At 46.0% G+C, this 26,725-nt stretch overlaps 1 protein-coding gene across 4 annotated transcripts; it reads right to left on the bottom strand.

Annotated features, from left to right (window-relative positions):
• Positions 1–11,251, bottom strand: LOC124142727 (peroxiredoxin-like 2A). Of its 4 annotated transcripts, none has more exons than XM_046511338.2 (7): positions 11,125–11,239; positions 10,386–10,460; positions 8,990–9,167; positions 2,361–2,435; positions 1,106–1,240; positions 663–798; positions 1–381 (listed from the first exon to the last, which is right to left on the bottom strand). In XM_046511338.2, the coding sequence occupies exons 2-7, from the start codon at positions 10,451–10,453 to the stop codon at positions 263–265; spliced, it is 711 nt and encodes a 236-aa protein (XP_046367294.1). In that variant the 5' UTR covers positions 10,454–10,460; positions 11,125–11,239; the 3' UTR covers positions 1–262. The 4 variants fall into 4 exon arrangements, with proteins under 4 accessions (XP_046367294.1, XP_046367291.1, XP_046367295.1 ...); XM_046511335.2 differs by lacking the exon at positions 11,125–11,239 and adding an exon at positions 10,839–10,993; XM_046511339.2 differs by lacking the exon at positions 10,386–10,460 and having other exon boundaries at positions 11,125–11,251.
• Between the last annotated feature and the right edge of the window lie 15,474 nt (positions 11,252–26,725).

The raw sequence follows: 26,725 nt of genomic DNA on the forward strand, positions 1-26,725 counted from the left end.
TCATTAAAGGTAATTTTATTAAATAAGTTTGATATTCACATAAATGAGACAACTCCATACAGCTCTACAGCTGTTACCATGGTCTTTCTTCCTCCATCTCAGGAAGGTAACCTTTGACCTGAGACTTCATTCCATGACCGTGCAACAGCTGATGAGATGGTTGGTGGTGATAAGACTCACCCATGTTATATATCGCTTGATATAGTCTTAAAATACACTTCTCACACATACAAATTCAATGTCCACTGAAATAACAAAATGTTTATTGCTTAATTTGCTTTACTGCATCCATTACTTCTGTAAGGTTAGCATAATCTCCAAATTCTTTCTCCCTGTGTTCGAACAATATTCCTTGTTCTCCTGGGCCAACCACGAACACTCCTGAAACAGATACAAGCATAAAGTGTTGGAGATAGGATAAGTGTTCCAGTACTTAAAATTTCTAACCACTAGTGGCTGTATGAAGTGTTTATCATCTGCCAGATTGAGGATTTTGACTTACTGACTAGCAGTAAACAAACCATCTTGTACTTCCTTATATCAACATACTTGTGAGTAGGTTCCAAAGACTTCTGATAAAATATGAGTTTCAACATAATAGATGGCATGGTCATAGAGAAATAGGACAAATGATGACAATCTACTTGAAAGGCAGCACACACCTCCTAGAATTCTTCCTTCACCAATCATGTTGCCTTTCACCCCGCTCTGTCGGTTGGAAATAATGTTCATCCACACTTTAGCTCTTAGTAATGCCGAAAACAACATCCATCGCTCTGTTGGACCATAAAACTTGCGCTGCAATAAAACAAACATCGTAAAATTCATGTCAGACTATTCCGATGCAGGCACTTCTAAACTTTATTTATTTCAGCACCAAAGGGTCAATTAACCACTTTTGAACACCCCATCAGCTGGTTACAGACGTCTACATTAGAAATTAGTGGCTCACATTAAAACAAATTGTTTTCCAGATTTGTTTTCATACTGCAGAACAAAACTCCATTGTCTTGTAATATGATCAGTAGAGTTATTGATTGATTGGATATTTGTTCCATCCTTATTAATAAAGATGTTAACGGGTATATAACACCACAAGAATTACCTCCTTGTCCAGGAAGACATCGCCTTTGAAAAAGGGTCGGAACTCTTTGACTCCAAGGGTCTCATGCACAACAGCATGCAGAGCCACTCCTTGGGCATCAAGCTCCGTCTTGAGGGAGGACAGCCCTTTGGCCTCCTGCAATAGAGGAGGACACAGTGGGAAACTGGGTACGAGGGTGCTCACGGAGAGTGGAGCCAGGGGGAGGACAGCCCTTGGGCCTCCTGCAATAGAGGAGGACACAGTGGGAAACTGGGTACGAGGGTGCTCACAGAGAGTGGAGCCAGGGGGAGGACAGCCCTTGGGCCTCCTGCAATAGAGGAGGACACAGTGGGAAACTGGGTACGAGGGTGCTCACGGAGAGTGGAGCCAGGGGGAGGACAGCCCTTGGGCCTCCTGCAATAGAGAAGGACACAGTGGGAAACTGGGTACGAGGGTGCTCACAGAGAGTGGAGCCAGGGGGAGGACAGCCCTTGGGCCTCCTGCAATAGAGGAGGACACAGTGGGAAACTGGGTACGAGGGTGCTCAGGGCGAGGGGACCCAGGGGGAGGACAGCCCTTGGGCCTCCTGCAATAGAGGAGGACACAGTGGGAAACTGGGTACGAGGGTGCTCACGGAGAGTGGAGCCAGGGGGAGGACAGCCCTTGGGCCTCCTGCAATAGAGGAGGACACAGTGGAAAACTGGGTACGTGGGTTCACGGAGAGTGGAGCCAGGGGGAGGACAGCCCTTGGGCCTCCTGCAATAGAGGAGGACACAGTGGGAAACTGGGTACGTGGGTGCTGAGGGATGAGTGGATGGATAGGTGTGCGAGAGCATGAGTACTTGGGAGTGAGTGTATAAGTGGGAGAAAAGATAGGGGGTGAATAAGCAGGAAAGCAAGTTACTGGGGGAAGAGTGTGATGGATTGGTAGACTGAGGAGAGAGGGTCAAGGAGAGCATGGGTGGATGGATGGACGTGTGTAGAAGGGGGCAAAAGCGGATAGGTCAGGTGCTATAAAAATACTGTGCACAATATGCCAAATCCATGCCCTAAAGCATTCTCAAAGTGCTACATCATTACCCCGGTCAATGAATCAGTGTGCGCTCCATTTTCATTCTCAGCTCCCTGGGAAGTTCATAGCTGGGTGAACAAAGGTACATTTCGAACAAAGTCACTTGCCATGTGCTACATATGCTTCTGTTAGATTAATTTTACAAGACTCATTAAAAGGTACATGATATGAAACAAGCATAAAGTCAACATGGCCCCAACACACCTCCCGACACAAAGGTCATCCGGGTCGCCGCACTGCCATTATGACTGCACCTCTTTTCTCCCACAATGCTTTGGCCTGGAATGAGACACAGACGGAGGAAGTCAGTGGTTAGAATTATCACACATGACACGAAACATTTATTTCATGGAATCTATATTTTCATGAGCATAATCAAGATAATACACCCTTCTTTGTAGTTCATAGATATCTTGTAAACATTGCTGAGACTAAAAACTGCATTGGATTTTCAGGTGAAGTCAGGTGAGGTAGAACAAACTATGTGTAACTTTAACATGGTAAATTTGAATGAAGAGAACCCTTGACATTCATCAGTGATAATACTGCACTGACTAGTGTAAGTAACGTTCCTCCATCCCTTGTGAATACAGTAAGTGAGTATGGTTTAAAGCCACTCGAAGCAATGTTCCAGCAATATCATGGCGGGAGACACCAGAAATGGATTTCACACATTGTACCTATATGGGGAATCAAACCCAGACCTTCGGCATGACAAGCAAATGTTTTAAACAATTGGCTACCCCACCAACCCTTGTGATTACAGCTTTAGTTTGTAGTCGCCTATTTCAACCATTGAAGCAAGCCAGTAAAAAGAGAAGCCAGCAATGCTCAGATAACGATACCATAGTAACGGTAGCTTTCAGGTACATTCATAGACCCTAAGGGCCAGTTGAACATGAAAATGGCATCAGGGCTCACTTTCTCCAGCCTTTGTCTAGTTGTCAGCATATGTATTGAGCCCCGAATATGCAACCAATAATCTAACTACACCACAACTTGGGGCTACGACAGGCGGGGAACAGCAGACATGCTTCACACAAGATGGGGCTACGACACAGGCGGGGAACAGAGCAGACGTGCTTACCACAAGAAAGGGCTACGACACAGGCGGGGAACAGAGCAGACGTGCTTCACACAAGATTGGGCTACGACACAGGCGGGAAACAGAGCAGACATGCTTCACACAAGATGGGGGTACGACACAGGTGGGGCCTATGCTTCACACAAGATGGGGCTACTATACAGGCAGGGCACATACTTCACACAAGATGGGGCTACGACACAGGCGGGGAACAGAGCAGACACGCTTCACACAAGATGGGGCTACGACACAGGCGGGGAACAGAGCAGACGTGCTTCCCACAAGATGGGGCTACGACACAGGCAGGGCACAAACTTCACACAAGATGGGGCTACGACACAGGCGGGGAACAGAGCAGACGTGCTTCACACAAGATGGGGCTACGATACAGGCGGGGCACATGCTTGAAGCTTCACACAAGATGGGGCTACGACACAGGCGGGGAACAGCAGACATGCTTCACACAAGATGGGGCTACGACACAGGCGGGGAACAGAGCAGACGTGCTTACCACAAGAAAGGGCTACGACACAGGCGGGGAACAGAGCAGACGTGCTTCACACAAGATTGGGCTACGACACAGGCGGGAAACAGAGCAGACATGCTTCACACAAGATGGGGGTACGACACAGGTGGGGCCTATGCTTCACACAAGATGGGGCTACTATACAGGCAGGGCACATACTTCACACAAGATGGGGCTACGACACAGGCGGGGAACAGAGCAGACACGCTTCACACAAGATGGGGCTACGACACAGGCGGGGAACAGAGCAGACGTGCTTCCCACAAGATGGGGCTACGACACAGGCAGGGTACATACTTCACACAAGATGGGGCTACGACACAGGCGGGGAACAGAGCAGACGTGCTTCACACAAGATGGGGCTACGATACAGGCGGGGCACATGCTTGAAGCTTCACACAAGATGGGGCTACGACACAGGCGGGGAACAGAGCAGACATTCTTCACACAAGATGGGGCTACGACACAGGCGGGGAACAGAGCAGACATGCTTCACACAAGATGGGGCTACGATACAGGCGGGGCACATGCTTGAAGCTTCACACAAGATTGGGCTACGACACAGGCGGGGAACAGAGCAGACGTGCTTCACACAAGATGGGGCTACGACACAGGTGGGGCACATGCTTGAAGCTTCACACAAGATGGGGCTACGACACAGGCGGGGAACAGAGCAGACATTCTTCACACAAGATGGGGCTACGACACAGGCGGGGAACAGAGCAGACATGCTTCACACAAGATGGGGCTACGATACAGGCGGGGCACATGCTTGAAGCTTCACACAAGATTGGGCTACGATAAAGGTGGGGCACAGAGCAGACATGCTTCACACAAGATGGGGCTACGACACAGGCGGGGAACAGAGCAGACGTGCTTCCCACAAGATGGGGCTACGACACAGGCAGGGCACATACTTCACACAAGATGGGGCTACGATACAGGCGGGGCACATGCTTGAAGCTTCACACAAGATGGGGCTACGACACAGGCATGGAAAAGAGCAGACATTCTTCACACAAGATGGGGCTACGACACAGGCGGGGAACAGAGCAGACATGCTTCACACAAGATGGGGCTACGATACAGGCGGGGCACATGCTTGAAGCTTCACACAAGATTGGGCTACGACACAGGCGGGGAACAGAGCAGACGTGCTTCACACAAGATGGGGCTACGACACAGGTGGGGCACATGCTTGAAGCTTCACACAAGATGGGGCTACGACACAGGCGGGGAACAGAGCAGACATTCTTCACACAAGATGGGGATACGACACAGGCGGGGAACAGAGCAGACGTGCTTCACACAAGATGGGGCTACGATACAGGCGGGGCACATGCTTGAAGCTTCACACAAGATTGGGCTACGATACAGGTGGGGAACAGAGCAGACATGCTTCACACAAGATGGGGCTACGACACAGGCGGGGAACAGAGCAGACGTGCTTCCCACAAGATAGGGATACGACACATGTGGGGCCTATGCTTCACACAAGATGGGGCTACGACACAGGCAGGGAACAGAGCAGACGTGCTTCCCACAAGATAGGGATACGACACAGGTGGGGCCTATGCTTCACACAAGATGGGGATACTACACAGGCGGGGAACAGAGCAGACGTGCTTCACACAAGATGGGGGTACGACACAGGTGGGGCCTATGCTTCACACAAGATGGGGCTACGACACAGGCAGGGAACAGAGCAGACGTGCTTCACACAAGATGGGGCTACGACACAGGCGGGGAACAGAGCAGACGTGCTTCACAAGAGATGGGGCTACAACACAGGCGGGGAACAGAGCAGACGTGCTTCACACAAGATGGGGCTACGACACAGGCGGGGCCTATGCTTCACACAAGATGGGGATACTACACAGGCGGGGAACAGAGCAGACGTGCTTCACACAAGATGGGGCTACGACACAGGCGGGGAACAGAGCAGACGTGCTTCACACAAGATGGGGCTACGACACAGGCGGGGAACAGAGCAGACGTGCTTCACAAGAGATGGGGCTACGACACAGGCAGGGAACAGAGCAGACGTGCTTCACAAGAGATGGGGAAACTACACAGGCAGGGAACAGAGCAGACGTGCTTCACACAAGATGGGGCTACGACACAGGCGGGGAACAGAGCAGACGTGCTTCACAAGAGATGGGGCTACAACACAGGTGGGGCCTATGCTTCACACAAGATGGGGCTAAGACACAGGCAGGGAACAGAGCAGACGTGCTTCACACAAGATGGGGATACTACACAGGCGGGGAACAGAGCAGACGTGCTTCAGACAAGATGGGGCTACGACACAGGCGGGGAACAGAGCAGACGTGCTTCAGACAAGATGGGGCTACGACACAGGTGGGGCCTATGCTTCACACAAGATGGGGCTAAGACACAGGCAGGGAACAGAGCAGACGTGCTTCAGACAAGATGGGGCTACGACACAGGCGGGGCCTATGCTTCACACAAGATGGGGCTACGACACAGGTGGGGAACAGAGCAGACGTGCTTCCCACAAGATGGGGCTACGATACAGGCAGGGCAAATGCTCCACACAAGATGGGGCTACGACACAGGCGGGGAACAGCAGACATACTTCACACAAGATGGGGCTACGACACAGGCGGGGAACAGAGCAGACATACTTCACACAAGATGGGGCTACGACACAGGCGGGGAACAGAGCAGACGTGCTTCACACAAGATGGGGCTACGACACAGGCGGGGCACATGCTTGAAGCTTCACACAAGATGGGGCTAAGACACAGGCAGGGAACAGAGCAGACGTGCTTCACACAAGATGGGGATACTACACAGGCGGGGAACAGAGCAGACGTGCTTCAGACAAGATGGGGCTACGACACAGGCGGGGAACAGAGCAGACGTGCTTCAGACAAGATGGGGCTACGACACAGGTGGGGCCTATGCTTCACACAAGATGGGGCTAAGACACAGGCAGGGAACAGAGCAGACGTGCTTCAGACAAGATGGGGCTACGACACAGGCGGGGCCTATGCTTCACACAAGATGGGGCTACGACACAGGTGGGGAACAGAGCAGACGTGCTTCCCACAAGATGGGGCTACGATACAGGCAGGGCAAATGCTCCACACAAGATGGGGCTACGACACAGGCGGGGAACAGCAGACATACTTCACACAAGATGGGGCTACGACACAGGCGGGGAACAGAGCAGACATACTTCACACAAGATGGGGCTACGACACAGGCGGGGAACAGAGCAGACGTGCTTCACACAAGATGGGGCTACGACACAGGCGGGGCACATGCTTGAAGCTTCACACAAGATGGGGCTACGACACAGGCGGGGAACAGAGCAGACATACTTCACACAAGATGGGGCTACGACACAGGCGGGGAACAGAGCAGACGTGCTTCACACAAGATGGGGCTACGATACAGGCGGGGCACATGCTTGAAGCTTCACACAAGATGGGGCTACGACACAGGCGGGGAACAGAGCAGACATTCTTCACACAAGATGGGGATACGACACAGGCAGGGCACAGAGCAGACGTGCTTCAGACAAGATGGGGCTACGACACAGGTGGGGCCTATGCTTCACACAAGATGGGGCTACGACACAGGCGGGGAACAGAGCAGACATGCTTCACACAAGATGGGGCTACGATACAGGCAGGGAACAGAGCAGACATGCTTCCCACAAGATGGGGATACGACACAGGCAGGGCACAGAGCAGACGTGCTTCAGACAAGATGGGGCTACGACACAGGTGGGGCCTATGCTTCACACAAGATGGGGCTACGACACAGGCGGTGAACAGAGCAGACATGCTTCCCACAAGATGGGGCTACAACACAGGCGGGGCCTATGCTTCACACAAGATGGGGATACGACACAGGCGGGGAACAGAGCAGACGTGCTTCCCACAAGATGGGGCTACGATACAGGCAGGGCAAATGCTCCACACAAGATGGGGCTACGACACAGGCGGGGAACAGCAGACATACTTCACACAAGATGGGGCTACGACACAGGCGGGGAACAGAGCAGACATACTTCACACAAGATGGGGCTACGACACAGGCGGGGAACAGAGCAGACGTGCTTCACACAAGATGGGGCTACGACACAGGTGGGGCACATGCTTGAAGCTTCACACAAGATGGGGCTACGACACAGCTTGGGAACAGAGCAGACATACTTCACACAAGATGGGGCTACGACACAGGCGGGGAACAGAGCAGACGTGCTTCCCACAAGATGGGGCTACGATACAGGCAGGGCAAATGCTCCACACAAGATGGGGCTACGACACAGGCGGGGAACAGCAGACATACTTCACACAAGATGGGGCTACGACACAGGCGGGGAACAGAGCAGACATACTTCACACAAGATGGGGCTACGACACAGGCGGGGAACAGAGCAGACATGCTTCAGACAAGATGGGGCTACGACACAGGTGGGGCCTATGCTTCACACAAGATGGGGCTACGACACAGGCGGGGGAACAGAGCAGACGTGCTTCCCACAAGATGGGGGTACGACACAGGCGGGGAACAGAGCAGATGTGCTTCACACAAGATGGGGCTTCGATACAGGCGGGGCACATAGCAGGGGTGCTTTCCACAAGATGGGGCTACGATACAGGCGGGGCACATCGCAGTCGTACTTCCCACAAGATGGGGGTACGATACAGACAGGGCACATCGCTGATGTGCTTCCCACAAGATGGGGCTACGACACAGACAGGGCACATCGCTGATGTGCTTCCCACAAGATGGATCAGAGAACTGTCCACGCTTTGCTGATGTGGTCTGATCCTGTCATTGGGTACTGGAAACTTTATGCCCTAAACTTGCAAGAGTTACCTCCCATTTTATATGAAAAAGCATAAAATCCCTTTTTCTGCACTGCCAATGGGGATAAGGGTATAATAGGTCTCCAATACCCCACTCACAGCCGGCTAATGAGAATTGGGTGCTTGCAATGCATGAGTTGGCTGACTGTGTTACCCTGACAACAGGAATTGTTTCCCATGTCAGCTACCAATGTGTGGACAAGACTCTAGTTTCAAGATACTTTACAGGCTTCAGTGACATTGCTGAAATAAATCTGACTGCAGTGTAAAACAACATTCTCACTCACTCTAAATAGTCTGATGATAAATAAGCCTGGAAGATTAATTTCAGATACGACTCTCCCACTTCTACAGTGAGCAATCAGATGATCACCTGGAATTCTCGTGGTTTCTCTTCTATTGTCTTCAGAGTGATCCCAGACAAGTATGGCAGTGTTGCTTTCACTGGCGTCGGTAAAAATGGGTTGGTTGGCAGGTTGCACAAGATGGCTGCCCCCGCAGCAACCCCAGCCACGCCCAGCAACACACGGGACAACCCCATTGCAGGGAGGCTGCAAAACAAGGATTCTCTGCATTAGCCGACACGACATCCAATTGGGACTCTGGGTCCGATTAGGTCACCATCAACCTATGCTGGTTCTAAGAGGTGACATAATCGATTGGGTTATCCAACTTGGCAACTTGGCTTATTATGTGTCATCGCACCCTGAAGGCATGGATTGTTGCTCATTATATCAATCACTGGATTGTCTGACTTGATTTTTTACAGGCTGTTGTTACACATCTGTAATATTTGGCCCCATCTTTAAAAACAAAGCTGATAACCAGGACACAGAAGCAGAAACAAGGACATGAAACTTGAAGTGCAAGTATAGAATTTAACAATGTGCTCATCCTGACATTGGTATACTGCAATGACGATGTGCCTGCAGGACTGCCAGGATGCAACCTAGAGACCTAGTGGCCTGGCACCAGTTGTCACTGAAACCTGTAGGCTGATATTCAGTGTCAGTCAGTGCTGTGAAAAGTGTATGGACCCACATTTGTTATTGAGGATACCGTATTCGACGTAATAAGCACCCCACTACAATAAGCGCCCACAGCAATATTTACTAATATATTGGCAAGTGAACAATCCCAATTAGTACCCCTTCCAATTGATCAATGTACACAAGACTTATTTATTCGCATATAATACACACTCTTGTGTTATATGCATCCTTAATTATGGGCAATTTAATTCTGGAAAAATATATCTGTCGTACATAAACATTTCAGGCTGTAAGCAAAAACCACGAAATTCATCTTTCAACTCGTTTTTTTCACCAAAATAATATTCTAATAAGAGCCCCCTATTCCTAATTTTGAGAGCGCCCTGGGCGCTTATTACGTCGAATACGGTAGTTGAAATAAGACTGTTTATAGTGTCTGTATAATCAGTTCAAAATAACTGAAGACATCTTATGCAGCCTACAAGTGTATGTAACGTATTATACCTAAACTGTGAAGTTTCAACATAACTGTCATGAATGAATTTAAAAAAATAACTAATTAATTACAGTCATCTCCAGATATAACAAATTCAAAGGAGCCCACATCATCAGTTTGTTACAACTAAGGTCACTCTGGCTAGAACATTAACTATTTCTCAAGTTGGATTAGAACTAGGGTTGATTTAGCCTTTTTGATAAATGAATTTGTTACATGCAGAGTAGACTGTGAACAAGCAAAGAGAGAGGTTACTGTAAGCTGAGTGAGGCAATACCAACCCGTAGAAAGCTACGACTGCTACTACAACTGCAACCACGACGGTGTAGCTGGCTCTACCCGCCGCCATTCACGGCCTACAGACATAAAGTTGTATGAATACTGCTGCTAGACACCGAACTTACGCACGTCATAAAGGGTTGTTTTATGAGCTGTTTACATGGTTCATTGTGTGATGTCTTTCAAAGTTTTTGTTACAGTTCGTCCCTAGTTTTCAACACCTGTTATAAACAGTCAATTATTGACATATACGTAAAGAGACGTGGATATAATGACAAATTCTAGGTTGTATTGAACACCTGTGACAAAACAAAACATTACAAAGGACAGTCTGGTCATATTTCTGTTAATTATAGACCGACCTCCACACGTCACTATGTCTGCACTTGCGGCAGGTTAAATATAAGCGACTATATACGGTGACTCGACTACTCATGAAATTTGTTATACAATACCACTCTCGCTCTGGTTACAAAGGCCAATGTCTAAGGCGTACAATGTCGCGCTGTGCGAACTACGTCTTTTGTGAACGATGACTCGTCACTATCTGGGTGACCGGGCACGCAGAGAAACGCGCCGGGAGTTTTTGACATTTCGTGGTCGCGACTTTGGACTGCATATCATTGACCCATCACCTTCTCGGGACAATTGCAATATCTCGATCAACGATGGCTATATGGGTCAAAGACATGCTATCTTAAGAAACATCTCGATATCCTACAACCAAGCAGTGCAGCTCACCTAGGGTTGGACAACAACTCTTGAAGTTTGGACAGAGACATGCAACTTATATTAAGTTGTCATAATTCACCCCTATGACATGGTGATGCAGAATTCGCGAGGGTTCGGTCTAAGGGAAGTAACTCTGTCAAACTGAAAGAGTTATCCCCTCTTTGACGAAGGCTTTCCTCTGCCCGTGCATCTGCTTGATGTCTTGTAAATGTCGTTGTTAAAATATACATCATAATTTGGCATTTTGATGTGTTTATTTCATCACGTTTTGTAGTGATAGACTAATTCTTTTCCTTATACTTGATTACAAATGCTCGTATGTTTATGAATGAAACATAAAAAGCATGTGATTTGATTTCTGTCTCTTCGCGTGTTTTAACTTTCAGCATTTTCTGTCTGTTAATGTAATTGTTTGACAGCTTCCGATATATCTGTGTTTCTTGTTTGGCATTAAAGAAATTCACTGTAGTTCAGAACGTTCACAATTATTTCACAGCAACGTTAAAAGTCAAGTATACATACAATTTTCCGAGTGGTACCCTTGATTAAATTCCAAACATTTCAACAAAGACATGTGATGCATCTCGAGGCAATATATTAAAGACATGTAATACACGTCATTGCCTTTGTTCAAGGTGTGAAAAATTCTCAAACCAGATTGGCCAGTTACAGAGATTATTATGTGAGCGTGTGTGGTATACGGATTTTACGAAACGAGTGTCAGAATTCTTGTATTTCCAGCATGACAGCGAGGCTAAAACATGAATTCTCTTACTCCTGTAAGAATTCAAACGACTGCCATCTGAAGTTTACTGAGAGAACAATATGTGAAATGCTGGACTTCCTCATTGATAACATCTATGCAAAATTTGGTGGTAAGTCATTTATGCAAGGGGTATGCATCCCAAAGGGCACCAATTGGGATCCTCTTCCATCTTCCCGAGGCAAGGGAGTTACCTGTCTATAAAAGTCCAGTGTCAACAGTCAGTTACTGACTCGCATCGGGAAAATGACCCCGATCTGAAACACCATCTATCAATTATTTAACTCATTTTTGTGTAGACTCGTTCACAAACTGAAAATTTCCTGTTCGTCTTCAAAATGACCCATCATCGGCGGAGGCAGTTGAGAGTCATGTACATTAATGTCATTAACCATTACATTGAACAATGTGGGACTGATGACATTTCCCTGAGGTGTATCTGTCATATACACCCCTGGCGATGCCGAGTTAAAATTGGTCCTCAGCAACCTATACCGGTCGTAAGAAGTGACCAGATGGATCGGGTGGTCGGTCTCGGTGACTTGGTTGATTGCATGTCATCGTACCCAGACCGCGTGGACCGTTGCTCAAAATATCAATCACTGGATTGTCTGGTCCAGACTCGATTATTTACAAGTCGCCGTCATAAAGACGGAATATTGCAGATTGCGGTGTTAAAGAATAGACAAAAGGACCTATTACATGCATGCTTGAATAGTTTTGAGCTATTTAGATTTCAGTGGTTCTAAGCCACCTCCGCATGTTTCCGGTTACACGAGATATTGCAGTTTGTACTGAAGGTCTTGTCTCCCCTCCATGACATAAGGGGGGCACGGGTGGCCCAGTCTTCTAAGGCGCCACCATTCGCTGTGCAGAGTTGCGTCCCTTGGGCACGCCAGAAACCTATGATTGTTGGTTCAAATCCTGGTTCGCCCCGATTATGTTTCTAGGTTTGTCAGCACCATACCCGTGCTCGTGGGGTTCACCGAAGTGGTAAACGTCTGAGACCTGCATCACTTGGGGTTTTCTTCCCACATTAAGCTGACACGCAATGATATAACTGGAATACTGTTAAAAACAGCGTTAAACCCAGCTCACTCACTCCATGCCACAAGGCTTTACAGGAAACAGGTACATCATGTATTCATGATATGTTATAGCTTTTAAGCTTAGGTCTGAAGACGAACCTACGGATCAAACACAGGAAACGTTTACTGAACGGAAACCCGATTAAATTCTTGACAGTAGTGTGTTACTCTCGAAATGATAATTCAAACGATAAGTAACAATACGCTCCATGATTTTGCAGAGATTAGAAGTGAAAGATGTCGGCTTGGTGTCTGTGTCTGGAACAGTAGGATGTTATCGTAGTCTGGGTACACGAGTCATGTCATGTCTCTACCAGTTCTTCGACTCTGAAGGGGCGGTCGGGTAGCCTAGTGGTAAAACGTTCTCTCGTCGAGCCGAAAGCCAGGGTTCGATTCCCGACATGGGTTCAATGTGTGAAGCCCATTTCTAGTGTCCCCCGCCGTGATATTGCTGGAATATTGCTAAAAAAAACCATACTCACTCACTCACTCTTCGACTCTGATGGCATCAATTACCCAATCACGCATATGTTTTGACATCTCAGCGGAGATAGGCAGCACCTGGAGATGTACATGTATTTTACTTACATGCAAATGCTTCTTTGTGTTCATGTAAGGTAATAGGCATGTGGAGATCAGAATCAGTTTGGGCTTGCGGAACAGAAACATCTTGAGAAATCTGTTTTCAAACGATTCCTTATATTCTCTGAATGAATCCATAAAATTAGCTGGACTGCTGACGTTTTCAAACGTATCAGCCAATAGGATTTCTTTCTGATCACGAGTTATTTCTGCGTCACTGTTTCCCGATTACACATATTCTGAATTTATTGATACTGATACCTATGACTTGCGCATACAGATGAAATAGGAGTAAATCTATTTAACCTGGAAGCATATGTTCTTAAGCTTCATCTAAATCATTTAGAACTCTTCTTTTGTAAAGTGCACGAGCTTTAAGAAAAGTACCAAGGTCTGCGGGAAGAGATATGTGACAACTTGCTGAAGACCTTTTCTACCCCGGATCTTCACGGGTCTTCAGTCTTAGTAATCTTACATGGCTTTGAGCATGAGGATTTGCCTATACCGTAAATCCCCAAAAAAAGATGTCTGCCTTGATCAGCACACCGGGTCTGACAGACTCGCGAAATGAATATAATAGATGTCTACATTGAACAGACGCCTGGACAAAACCAATACCATAATGTCTCCATTTGCTCATTTCCTGCAACCGAGAAGCAGACGACATCCCGCGAATGGTTAGTTAAGTTAGTGGATACTAACACTCTTTTAACAGTACTGTGAGATGGTTAGTGAACTTAGTGGATACTAACACCCTTTTAACAGTACTGTGAGATGGTTAGTGGATAATAACACCCTTTTAACAGTACTGTAAGATGGTTAGTGAACTTAGTGGACACTAACACTCTTTTAACAGTACTGTGAGATGGTTAGTGAAGTTAGTGGATACTAACACTCTTTTAACAGTACTGTAAGATAGTTAGTGGATACTAACACTCTTTTAACAGTACTGTAAGATGGTTAGTGAAGTTAGTGGATACTAACACTCTTTTAACAGTACTGTAAGATGGTTAGTGAACTTAGTGGATACTAACACTCTTTTAACAGTACTGTAAGATGGTTAGTGAAGTTAGTGGATACTAACACTCTTTTAACAGTACTGTGAGATGGTTAGTGAAGTTAGTGGATACTAACACTCTTTTAACAGTACTGTAAGATGGTTAGTGAAGTTAGTGGATACTAACACTCTTTTAACAGTACTGTGAGATGGTTAGTGAAGTTAGTGGATACTAACACTCTTTTAACAGTACTGTAAGATAGTAAGTGGATACTAACACTCTTTGAACAGTACTGTGAGATGGTTAGTGAAGTTAGTGGATACTAACACTCTTTTAACAGTACTGTAAGATGGTTAGTGAAGTTAGTGGATACTAACACTCTTTTAACAGTACTGTAAGATGGTTAGTGAACTTAGTGGATACTAACACTCTTTTAACAGTACTGTAAGATGGTTAGTGAAGTTAGTGGATACTAACACTCTTTTAACAGTACTGTAAGATGGTTAGTGAAGTTAGTAGATACTAACACTCTTTTAACAGTACTGTGAGATGGTTTCACGTACATTGTAAGTTTTGTTATAATGGTCTTGTCAAAGGATGATGTTAGCAATTAAGTTACGAATTGCTATGTTTCTGTCAAAACATGTTTCGTCAAATTACAGCAATATAAATATGTTGAAATAACTTGTGTTCTCTAAATGCTGCTGAAATCATGCTTCTTGAAAGATAAGCAAATGAACTGTGAAAAGTATATCTCTAAACATAGATATGATCCTTTAGGTACTCAATAACGTGATATCGAAGCGAAAGCCGTTATCACACAAAAAACAAACCACACACGTTTTGTTCAAATTACACCTCCCATCTTCACTGAAATTAAAAATGTTTACCGTAATTAATAGATTAGACGCCTGCCCTTGACTCCGGGTATAAGACATACACAGATGCCCGGGCGTCTTTTCAAGAATTTACGGTATGTCTATCTGCTAAAGCTATAGTTTCCGAGGTGTTAATATCATAAGAATAATCACTGTCATCTGAAAATTGAGTTGATATTCTGTTGCTATGCAGTGTCTTAATTCAAACTATTTAGCAGTTTTGAAATTTTACCTAGGCCTTTGAGGACACGAAGGTCCAAGAATATTTACAGTAATCTCTGTTTAAACTGGAAGGTGATCGCGACCCAATACGATCTTCATGCTACTTATGATACGTCAAGAGAGGAGTGAGTGAGTTTGGTTTTACGCCGCTTTTAGCAATATTCCAGCAATATCACGGCGGGGGACACCAGAAGGTCAAGAGAGGTGAGAGTGAGTTTGGTTTTACGCCGCTTTTAGCAATATTCTAGCAATATCACGGCGGGGGACATCAGAAGGTCAAGAGAGGAGTGAGTGAGTGTGGTTTTACGCCGCTTTTAGCAATATTCCAGCAATATCACGGCCTAATGTAAAACATCCTCGGAGTTGATTGCTCTGTTCCAAGCTCATGAAGTAATGGTGCTCTTCAAGGAAAAATATAATATGTACTTCTCAAAGAAGTTAAAGAAATCCGTTTTCTTTTATATGACCACAGTTAGACTGATATGGCTGGTGGGTATTGCAACACAACTTTCCAATCTTTAACTTGTTTTGAGTAGTACATATGAGCAGCTTTGGAGTAAGATAGTTTATTCTCAGATCATATCTGAATCTCTACTACCTCTGTGTATTTAATGCATCCATAACGGGCTGCATGGATACGGGTGTCAGCTTCATGTGGGAGGAAAGACGGAAGTGATGCATGTCTCAGACCTCTAACATGGTGAAACCCACGAGCAGGGGTATGGTGCTGACATGATGGAAACATAATTGGGACGAACCGGGATTCGAACCAATCATAGGTTTCTGGCGTGCTCAAGGGACACAACTCTGCACAGCGAGTTGCGGCGCCTAAGTTGCCACCATGTCCAAGTCACACTCCGGACTGATATATAATCACCCGCAGAAGGAAGAAGAGGTGTTGAAAATGTCAACAGGATTACTCTGTTGGCGTTTTGCAAACATGATGGTGTAATTCTCGCCAAAATTTGAGTTTTCACAATCTCTTTCACCCGACTCGCTGTTGATGAGGCAACAGTTAGGACGTATATAGAACCAGGTCACGTGGGACACTGAAATGGTGCCTACTTTTAAATATCACCAAGAATGCCAATATCTGTCACAAACTGCAGTTAGATCCCACCTTGTTTGATAATGTATCCACAATATCGCCAACCGAACAATTAAAAAGCCCTATAAAAACTCAAAGGCAAGAGAGAGAAACATTCCCTATTTAAATGACAACACAAAGGTATCACCACAATTTAAAGCTTCGGGTAGGAAGGCTGGCATACGTACTACGAGTAGAGTAGAGAAAGGCAGAAATAACAAAACTCGCTCATTCCTTTGTTTCACGTGTGTTAGCACACGTGTACCTTTACCCTTCCTTAATCAGGACTAGATCTCATGTGTGTTGGAGCCTTCATGTCTGCAGTCATCTCAACATCTGGGGTACTGATCTGTTGGTCAGAATCATAGAACTGATCCCGTTGTCCATCCAACTTCCTCAGATGTTTCTGACTGACCATCATTATTGTGGAACTTTATGGGGATTTGGCATGTGTTGAGAGTCACCTGACATTGGAGCTCACCTGATGGTTTTGTGTTGAAATAATTGCCAGATTGGATCATAAAGGCCATAACATAAGGATAAGAATATAAACACCAACACGACAGCCACAACATGTGAACCTGAATATAGTCCAAAGATTACCACTCACTAAACAGTGTTGCTACTCAGTCAACACTGTGGCCATTCACAAAATAATTTGCTACTCAATTAACACCCTTGCCCCTCAATGAACAATGTCGTCATCCACTTGAGACTGTTGCTAATCAATGAACACTATAGCCACTTACTAAACACTGTCGCCACTCACTCAACACTGCTGATACACTGTAGCTACTCTCAAAGACTGTTGCTACCCAAATAATATGGCAAGCCGTTTTCACATTTATTAAGGAATTACTGATACCTTCAGTAAAGATATCGATATTCTAATTAAAGATATCAATGCTTTAAAAATATCAAAAAATAATTAAAAATATCTTGAATTTATTTCTTATATCCAAAATGGAAATTACTGATGTGTTAAAATGTTACTGTGATATCAACACAATATTTCGTGATATCTCTGAATGTATTTAAGATATCATTAAACAATTACCATCCTACTGTACATAATCATATTAGAAATAAATTCAAGATATTTCAAATTCAGTCCAAGATAGCTTGAAATAAGTTATACATATCCACAAATGCATTACATATATCATTAATTCGTTTTAGATATCTTTAATTCAATTAGAGATATATTCAATTCAAGATATCATTCATTCTGACCGTTACTGATATCAGAAATCAAATAAAAGATATCGATACTAATTTTGAAGATATCTTTCCATCAATTGTTGATATCTGCATATAATTTAAGTAAACATGAAGGATCGGCAAAATAATTATTCTGGTCCCCAAAGTGTGGGGAATTATTTTCAGATATCTTCAAATACTTCCGGTCTGGCTACATATCCTAAACATCTTCCGGTTCCAAAATGGCGGCAAACCATGCCCAACTTCTGCTGAGTCTCAACAGCACGTCAAGCAATTCGCGGAGGAGTTGAGGGGACTGACTATGACGGCAGCGATCAATTTGAAAACATGGTCTCCGTAGTGAGACGACATTTTCCGCCATGGTTAGAAACATTACACACAGTACTTAATGGCACCTATTGAAGATATCAATAATTAATTATTGATATCTGTATTTAGATTCAAGATATCAGGAATTGAATTACTGATATCATAACAAAACATGACTTTATGATATCTTTAAATCATATTTTGATATCATTAATCGAAATTAAGGTATCAGCACTTCTTTTCAAGATATCAGTAAAAAGCTTCACCATATCCCTAATTCATTTTGTGATATCTTAAATGTTATTGCAGATATCTACACTTATCTGTATTTAAGATAACTTCAATTCCATTCACGATATATTTAATTCAATTCAAGATATCTTTAAAACAATTGAAGATATCAGAAAACTCCTTAATAAATGTGAAAACGGCTTGCCATAAAATAACACTGTTACCACCCACCGTTACTATTCAACGAACTCTGTAGACACTGCTACCTCTGCTACCTCTCAGTGGACATTGTTGTCACACACTAGACACTTCTGCCTCTCAGTAGACACTGTTGGTACCCACTAGATACTGTTGACGCCCACTAGACACTGCTGCCACCCAACAAACACTGTTACCTCTCAATAGACACTGTTGTCACCCACTTGACACTGTTGTCACCAGCTAGACACTTCTGCCTCTCAATAGACACTGTTGTCACCCACTAGACACTGTTGTCACCAGCTAGACACTGTTGACACCCACAAGACATTGATGACACCAACAATACACTGTTGTCACCCACTAGACCTTGCCGCCACTCACTAGACACTGCTGGCATCTACAAGACACTGCTACCTCTCAGTAGACACTGTTACCTCTCAGTAGACACTGTTACCTAACAGTAGACACTGTTACCTCTCAGTAGACACTGTTACCTCTCAGTAGACACTGTTACCTCTCAGTAGACACTGTTTCCTCGCACTAGACACTGTTTCCTCACACTGGACACTGTTACCTCTCAGTAGACACTGTTACCTCTCAGTAGACAATGTTACCTCTCAGTAGACACTGTTACCTCTCAGTAGACACTGTTACCTCGCACTAGACACTGTTACCTCTCAGTAGACACTGTTACCTCTCAGTAGACGCTGTTACCTCTCAGTAGACACTGTTACCTCTCAGTAGACACTGTTACCTCTCAGTAGACACTGTTTCCTCGCACTAGACACTGTTACCTCTCAGTAGACACTGTTACCTCTCAGTAGACGCTGTTACCTCTCAGTAGACACTGTTACCTCTCAGTTGACACTGTTACCACTCAGTAGACACCGGTGACACCAACTAGACACTGTTGACACTCACTAGACACTGTTGTCACCCACTAGAAACTGTAACCTCTCACTAGACACTTGACACCCACTAGACAATGTTGCCTTTCATTAGACCTCTGTTGCCTTTCACTAGACACTGTTACCAGCCACTAGACACTGTTGCCACCCAGAAGACTCTGCTACCACACATTGGTCACTGTTGCCACATACAAGACACTGTTACCTCTCACTAAACACTGTTGCCGCCTACTAGACACTATTACCTCTCACGAACACTGTTGTCACCCACTAGACACTGTTTACTCTCAGTAGACACTGTTGCCATCCACCAGACACTGTTGCCAACCACTAGACACTGTTGCCTGTCACTAGACACTGCTGCCACCCACAAGACCCTGCTACCTCTCAGTGGACATTTTTGCCACCCTCTAGACACTGTTGCCTCTCACTAGACACTGTTGTCTCTCACAAAACACTGCTGCCAGCCACGAGACAGTTGTCACCCACCAGACACTGTTGCCACCCACTAGACACTGTTGCCTCTCGCTAGACACTGTTGTCACCCACCAGCCACAGTTGCCAGCCACGAGACAGTTGCCACCCACCAGGTACTGTTACCTCTCACTAGACACTGTTGTCACCCACTAGACACTGTTGTCAAACACTAGTCACTGTTGTCACCCACTAGTAGACACTGTTGCCACCCACCAGACACTGTTGCCACCCACTAGACACTGTTACCTCTCAGTAGACACCGTTGTCACCCACTAGACACTGCTACCTCTCACTAGAGACTGTTGTCACCCACCAGGCACTGTTGTTCAACAATAGACACGTGTACCTCTCAGTAGACACTGTTGTCAACCACAAGACACTGCTACCTCTCAGTAGACGCTGTTGGTATCCACTAGACACTGTTGTCACCCACCAGACACATTTGCCACCCTCCAGACATTGTTGAAACCCACAAGACACTGTTGCCACCCGCTAGACACTGTTACCTTTCGGTAGACACTGTTACCTTTCGGTAGACACTGTTGACACCCACTAGACACTGTTACCTCTCAATGGACACTGTTGCCACCCACTGGGACAGTTGTCACCCACTAGACACTGTTGTCACCCACTAGACATTGATGACACCAACAATACACTGTTGTAACCCACTAGACCTTGCCGCCACTCACTAGACACTGCTGGCATCTACAAGACACTGTTACCTCTCAGCTCGGTAGACACTGTTACCTCTCAGTAGACACTGTTACCTCTCAGTAGATACTGTGACCTCTCAGTAGACACTGTTACCTCTCAGTTGACACTGTTACCTCTCAGTAGACACTGTTACCTCTCAGTAGACACTGTTACCTCTCAGTAGACACTGTTAACTCTCAGTAGACACTGTTGACACCAACTGGAGACTGTTGTCACCCACTAGACCTTGCCGCCACTCACTAGACACTGCTGGAATCTACAAGACACTGTTACCTCTCAGTAGACACTGTTACCTCTCAGTTGACACTGTTGTCTCTCAGTAGACACTGTTACCTCTCAGTAGACACTGTTACCTCTCAGTAGACACAGCTGACACCAACAAGACACTGCTGTCACAAACTAGACACTGCTGTCACAAACTAGACGCTGTTGTCACACACTAGACACTGTTGACACACACTAGACACTGCTGTCACGCACTAGATACTGCTGTCACACACTAGACACTGCTGTCACACACTAGACACTGTTGACACCCACTATACACTGCTGCCACCCACTAGACACTGTTGTCACACACTAGACACTGTTGACACACACTAGACAGTGCTGCCACACACTAGACACTGCTGTCACAAACTAGACACTGTTGTCACACACTAGACACTGTTGACACCCACTAGACACTGCTGTCACACACTAGACACTGCTGTCACACACTAGACACTGCTGTCACACACTAGACACTGCTGCCACCCACTAGACATAGTTGTCACTCACTAGACGCTGTTGTCACACACTAGACACTGTTGTCACACACTAGACACTGTTGGCACAGGCTAGACACTGTTGTCACACACTAGACATTGTTGTCACCCACTAGAAACTGTAACATTTCACTAGACACTTTTGCCACCCACTAGACAATGTTGCCCTTCACTAATCCTCTGTTGCCAGCCACTAGACACTGCTACCTCTCAGTAGACACTGTTACCTCTCAGTAGTTACTGTGACCTCTCAGTAGACACTGTTACCTCTCAGTTGACACTGTTACCTCTCAGTAGACACTGTTACCTCTCAGTAGACACTGTTACCTCTCAGTAGACACTGTTGACACCAACTGGAGACTGTTGTCACCCACTAGACCTTGCCGCCACTCACTAGACACTGCTGGAATCTACAAGACACTGTTACCTCTCAGTAGACACTGTTACCTCTCAGTTGACACTGTTGTCTCTCAGTAGACACTGTTACCTCTCAGTAGACACTGTTACCTCTCAGTAGACACAGCTGACACCAACAAGACACTGCTGTCACAAACTAGACACTGCTGTCACAAACTAGACGCTGTTGTCACACACTAGACACTGTTGACACACACTAGACACTGCTGTCACACACTAGATACTGCTGTCACACACTAGACACTGCTGTCACACACTAGACACTGTTGACACCCACTATACACTGCTGCCACCCACTAGACACTGTTGTCACACACTAGAAACTGTTGACACACACTAGACACTGCTGCCACACACTAGACACTGCTGTCACAAACTAGACACTGTTGTCACACACTAGACACTGTTGACACACACTAGACACTGCTGTCACACACTAGACACTGCTGTCACACACTAGACACTGCTGCCACCCACTAGACACAGTTGTCACTCACTAGACGCTGTTCTCACACACTAGACACTGTTGTCACACACTAGACACTGTTGGCACAGGCTAGACACTGTTGTCACACACTAGACATTGTTGTCACCCACTAGAAACTGTAACATTTCACTAGACACTTTTGCCACCCACTAGACAATGTTGCCCTTCACTAATCCTCTGTTGCCAGCCACTAGACACTGCTACCTCTCAGTAGACACTGTTGTCAAGCACTAGTCACTGTTATCACCCACTAGTAGACACTGTTGTCACCCACTAGACACTACTACCTCTCAGTAGACACTGTTGTCAAGCACTAGTCACTGTTATCACCCACTAGTAGACACTGTTGTCACCCACTAGACACTGCTACCTCTCAGTAGACACTGTTGTCAAGCACTAGTCACTGTTGTCACCCACTAGTAGACACTGTTGTCACCCACTAGACACTGTTACCTCTCAATAGACACTGTTGTCACCCACTAGACATTTCAGCCTCTCAGTAGACACTGTTGTCACCCACTAGACACTGTTGTCAAACAATAGTCACTTTTGTCACCCACTAGTAGACACTGTTGCCACCCACCAGACACTGCTACCTCTCACTAGAGACTGTTGTCACCCACCAGACACAGTTGCCAGCCATGAGACAGTTGTCACCCACCAAACACCGTTGTTCAACACTAGACACTTCTGCCTCTCAGTAGACACTGTTGTCACCCACTAGACACTGTTGCCAGCAATGAGACAGTTGTCACCCACCAAATACCTTTGTTCAACACTAGACACTTCTGCCTCTCAGTAGACACTGTTGTCACCCACTAGACACTGTTGTCAAACACTAGTCACTGTTGTCACCCACTAGACACTGTTGTCAACCACTAGCTACTGTTGTCAAACACTAGTCACTGTTGTCACCCACTAGTAGACACTGTTGTCACCCACTAGACACTGTTGTCCAACACTAGTCACTGTTGTCACCCACTGGTAGACACTGTTGTCACCCACTAGACACTGCTACCTCTCAGTAGACACTGTTGTCACCCACTAGACACTGCAACCTCTCGGTAGACACTGTTGTCACCCACTAGACACTGTTACCTCTCAGTAGACACTGTTGCCATCCACTAGAAACTGTAACCTCTCACTAGACACTGTTGCCATCCACTAGAAACTGTTGCCTATCACTAGACACTGCTGCCACCTACCAGACACAGTTGCCACCCACTAGAAACTGTAACCTCTCACTAGACACTGCTGCCACCCACAAGACACTGCTACCTCTCAGTGGACATTTTTGCCACCCACTAGACAGTTGCCAGCCACGAGACACACAGTTGCCAGCCACCAGACACTGTTGTCACCCACTGTTACCTCTCACTAGACACTGCTGCCACCCACTACTGCACTAGACACTGCTGCCACCCACTACTGCACAAGACACTGTTGTCACCCACTGTAACCTCTCACTAGACACTGCTGCCACCCACAAGACACTGCTACCTCTCAGTGGACATTGTTGCCACCCACTAGACACAGTTGCCTCTCCCTAGACACTGCTGCCACCCACCAGACACAACTGTCACCCACCAAACACCGTTGTTCAACACTAGACACTTCTGCCTCTCGGTAGACGCTGTTGTCACCCACTAGACACTGTTGCCAGCCATGAGACAGTTGTCACCCACCAAATACCTTTATTCAACACTAGACACTTCTGCCTCTCAGTAGACACTGTTGTCACCCACTAGACACTGTTGTCAACCACTAGACACTGTTGTCAAACACTAGTCACTGTTGTCACCCACTAGTAGACACTGTTGTCACCCACAAGACACTGCTACCTCTCAGTAGACGCTGTTGTCACCCACTAGACACTGTTGCCAGCCATGAGACAGTTGTCACCCACCAAATACCTTTATTCAACACTAGACACTTCTGCCTCTCAGTAGACACTGTTGTCACCCACTAGACACTGTTGTCAACCACTAGACACTGTTGTCAAACACTAGTCACTGTTGTCACCCACTAGTAGACACTGTTGTCACCTACTAGACACTGTTGTCCAACACTAGTCACTGTTGTCACCCACTAGTAGACACTGTTGTCACCCACTAGACACTGTTGTCCAACACTAGTCACTGTTGTCACCCACTAGTAGACACTGTTGTCACCCACTAGACACTGCTACCTCTCAGTAGACACTGTTGTCACCCACTAGACACTGCTACCTCTCACTAGACACTGTTGTCACCCACTAGACACTGTTAACTCTCAGTAGACACTGTTGCCATCCACTAGAAACTGTAGCCTATCACTAGACACTGCTGCCACCTACCAGACACAGTTGCCACCCACCAGACACAGTTGTCACCCACTAGAAACTGTAACCTCTTACTAGACACTGCTGCCACCCACAAGACACTGCTACCTCTCAGTTGACATTTTTGCCACCCACTAGACACGGCTGCCACCCACCAGACACAGTTGCCAGCCACCAGACACAGTTGCCAGCCACGAGACACAGTTGCCAGCCACCAGACACTGTTGTCACCCACTGTAACCTCTCACTAGACACTGCTGCCACCCACTACTGCACTAGACACTGCTGCCACCCACTACTGCACAAGACACTGTTGTCACCCACTGTAACCTCTCACTAGACACTGCTGCCACCCACTACTGCACAAGACACTGTTGTCACCCACTGTTACCTCTCACTAGACACTGCTGCCACCCACTACTGCACAAGACACTGTTGTCACCCACTGTTACCTCTCACTAGACACTGCTGCCACCCACTACTGCACTAGACACTGCTGCCACCCACTACTGCACAAGACACTGTTGTCACCCACTGTAACCTCTCTGTAGACACTGCTGCCACCCACAAGACACTGCTACCTCTCAGTGGACATTGTTGCCACCCACTAGACACAGTTGCCTCTCCCTAGACACTGCTGCCACCCACCAGACACTGTTGTCACCCACCAGACACTGTTGTCACCCACTGTTACCTCTCACTAGACACTGCTTCCACCCACTACTGCACTAGACACTGTTGTCACACGCTAGACACAGCTGCCTCTCAATAGAGACTGTTGTCACCCACTAGACACTGCTGCCTCTCAGTAGACACTGTTGCTACTCACTCTCTCACGGGACACTGTTTCACTAAAAATGCTAAATACTGATAGAATACGCAATGAGTAACAAGTTATTTCCAGTGTTAATGAATGGTGTTTTTTGTTTGTTTGTTTGAAGTTTGTAGTCAGCAATATTCCTACTATATGACAGCGGTCTGTAAATAATCAAGTCTGGACCAGACAATCCAGTGATTGACATCATGAGCATCAATCTACGCAATTGGGATACAATGACAAACAACCAAGTCAATAAGTCTGACCACCTGATTCCGTTCATCGCCGCCTACGACAAGCATGGGTTGCTGAAGATCAATTCTAACCCGGACCTTCATTGGTCAATGAATGGTGTAAGTCCTGAGAGACAGGAAATCAGTAATTCTGAGTTTCAAGTAGGTTATCCTTGATATAATTTTGTCCTCTTAAGAAAGGATGTTTCAAATGTCAACTCCACAGAAAAACGACAATCAAGTCAACCTGCTGTTTAGCCATTATTTACAACAACGGATCAATGTGATGCCATATTGCTTCAATCTCATTAAATCACATCTTTGTGCTCACTACTGCGAAAAAAAGACGAGGACATCTGGGAGCAGCATCAACATCAACCTTTCCTGCCCGTCATCCAGAGCGTCAGTTATCAGATCGGGATAGTGACAGTGACAGTCAGAATGTGTTTTGTAATCATGCAAATTCGTAAGGTTAATGACAGTACAATTGTTTCTCGCTTCAAAGGAATAAAAATTTCAAACAGAAGAATTTATCCACAGAGTGTGGGAAGTCCAGACATATAAACTCAGCCATCTTATGGACATTACAGAATGTTGTTTTGTTCAGTTTTCAAATTTTGAATCGAGAACTTAGCCAAAATATTTTCAAAGCATAGTCAGGAACGGAAGTCATCTGTTTGAAACTAGTGCCGTGAAGCTCCAGATAACTGCTTTCTGATTGTCTAATGTCGACTTCTTGTTAGTAATTTCATTGGTCAGTCAAAGTTTGCGAAAGTTGCAGGATTAAGTTACTGGATAAATCCCAGGAGGCGCCAGCAGGGGGTGGCTACTGGTGTACCTCATCTCCATGATGGCACATAACCCAACACATAGGCATCAAACATTCA

This window comes from Haliotis rufescens, unplaced genomic scaffold, assembly GCF_023055435.1.
Source record: "Haliotis rufescens isolate VD_foot unplaced genomic scaffold, xgHalRufe1.0.p SCAF_20, whole genome shotgun sequence".
Taxonomy (NCBI): Eukaryota; Metazoa; Mollusca; class Gastropoda; order Lepetellida; family Haliotidae; genus Haliotis; species Haliotis rufescens.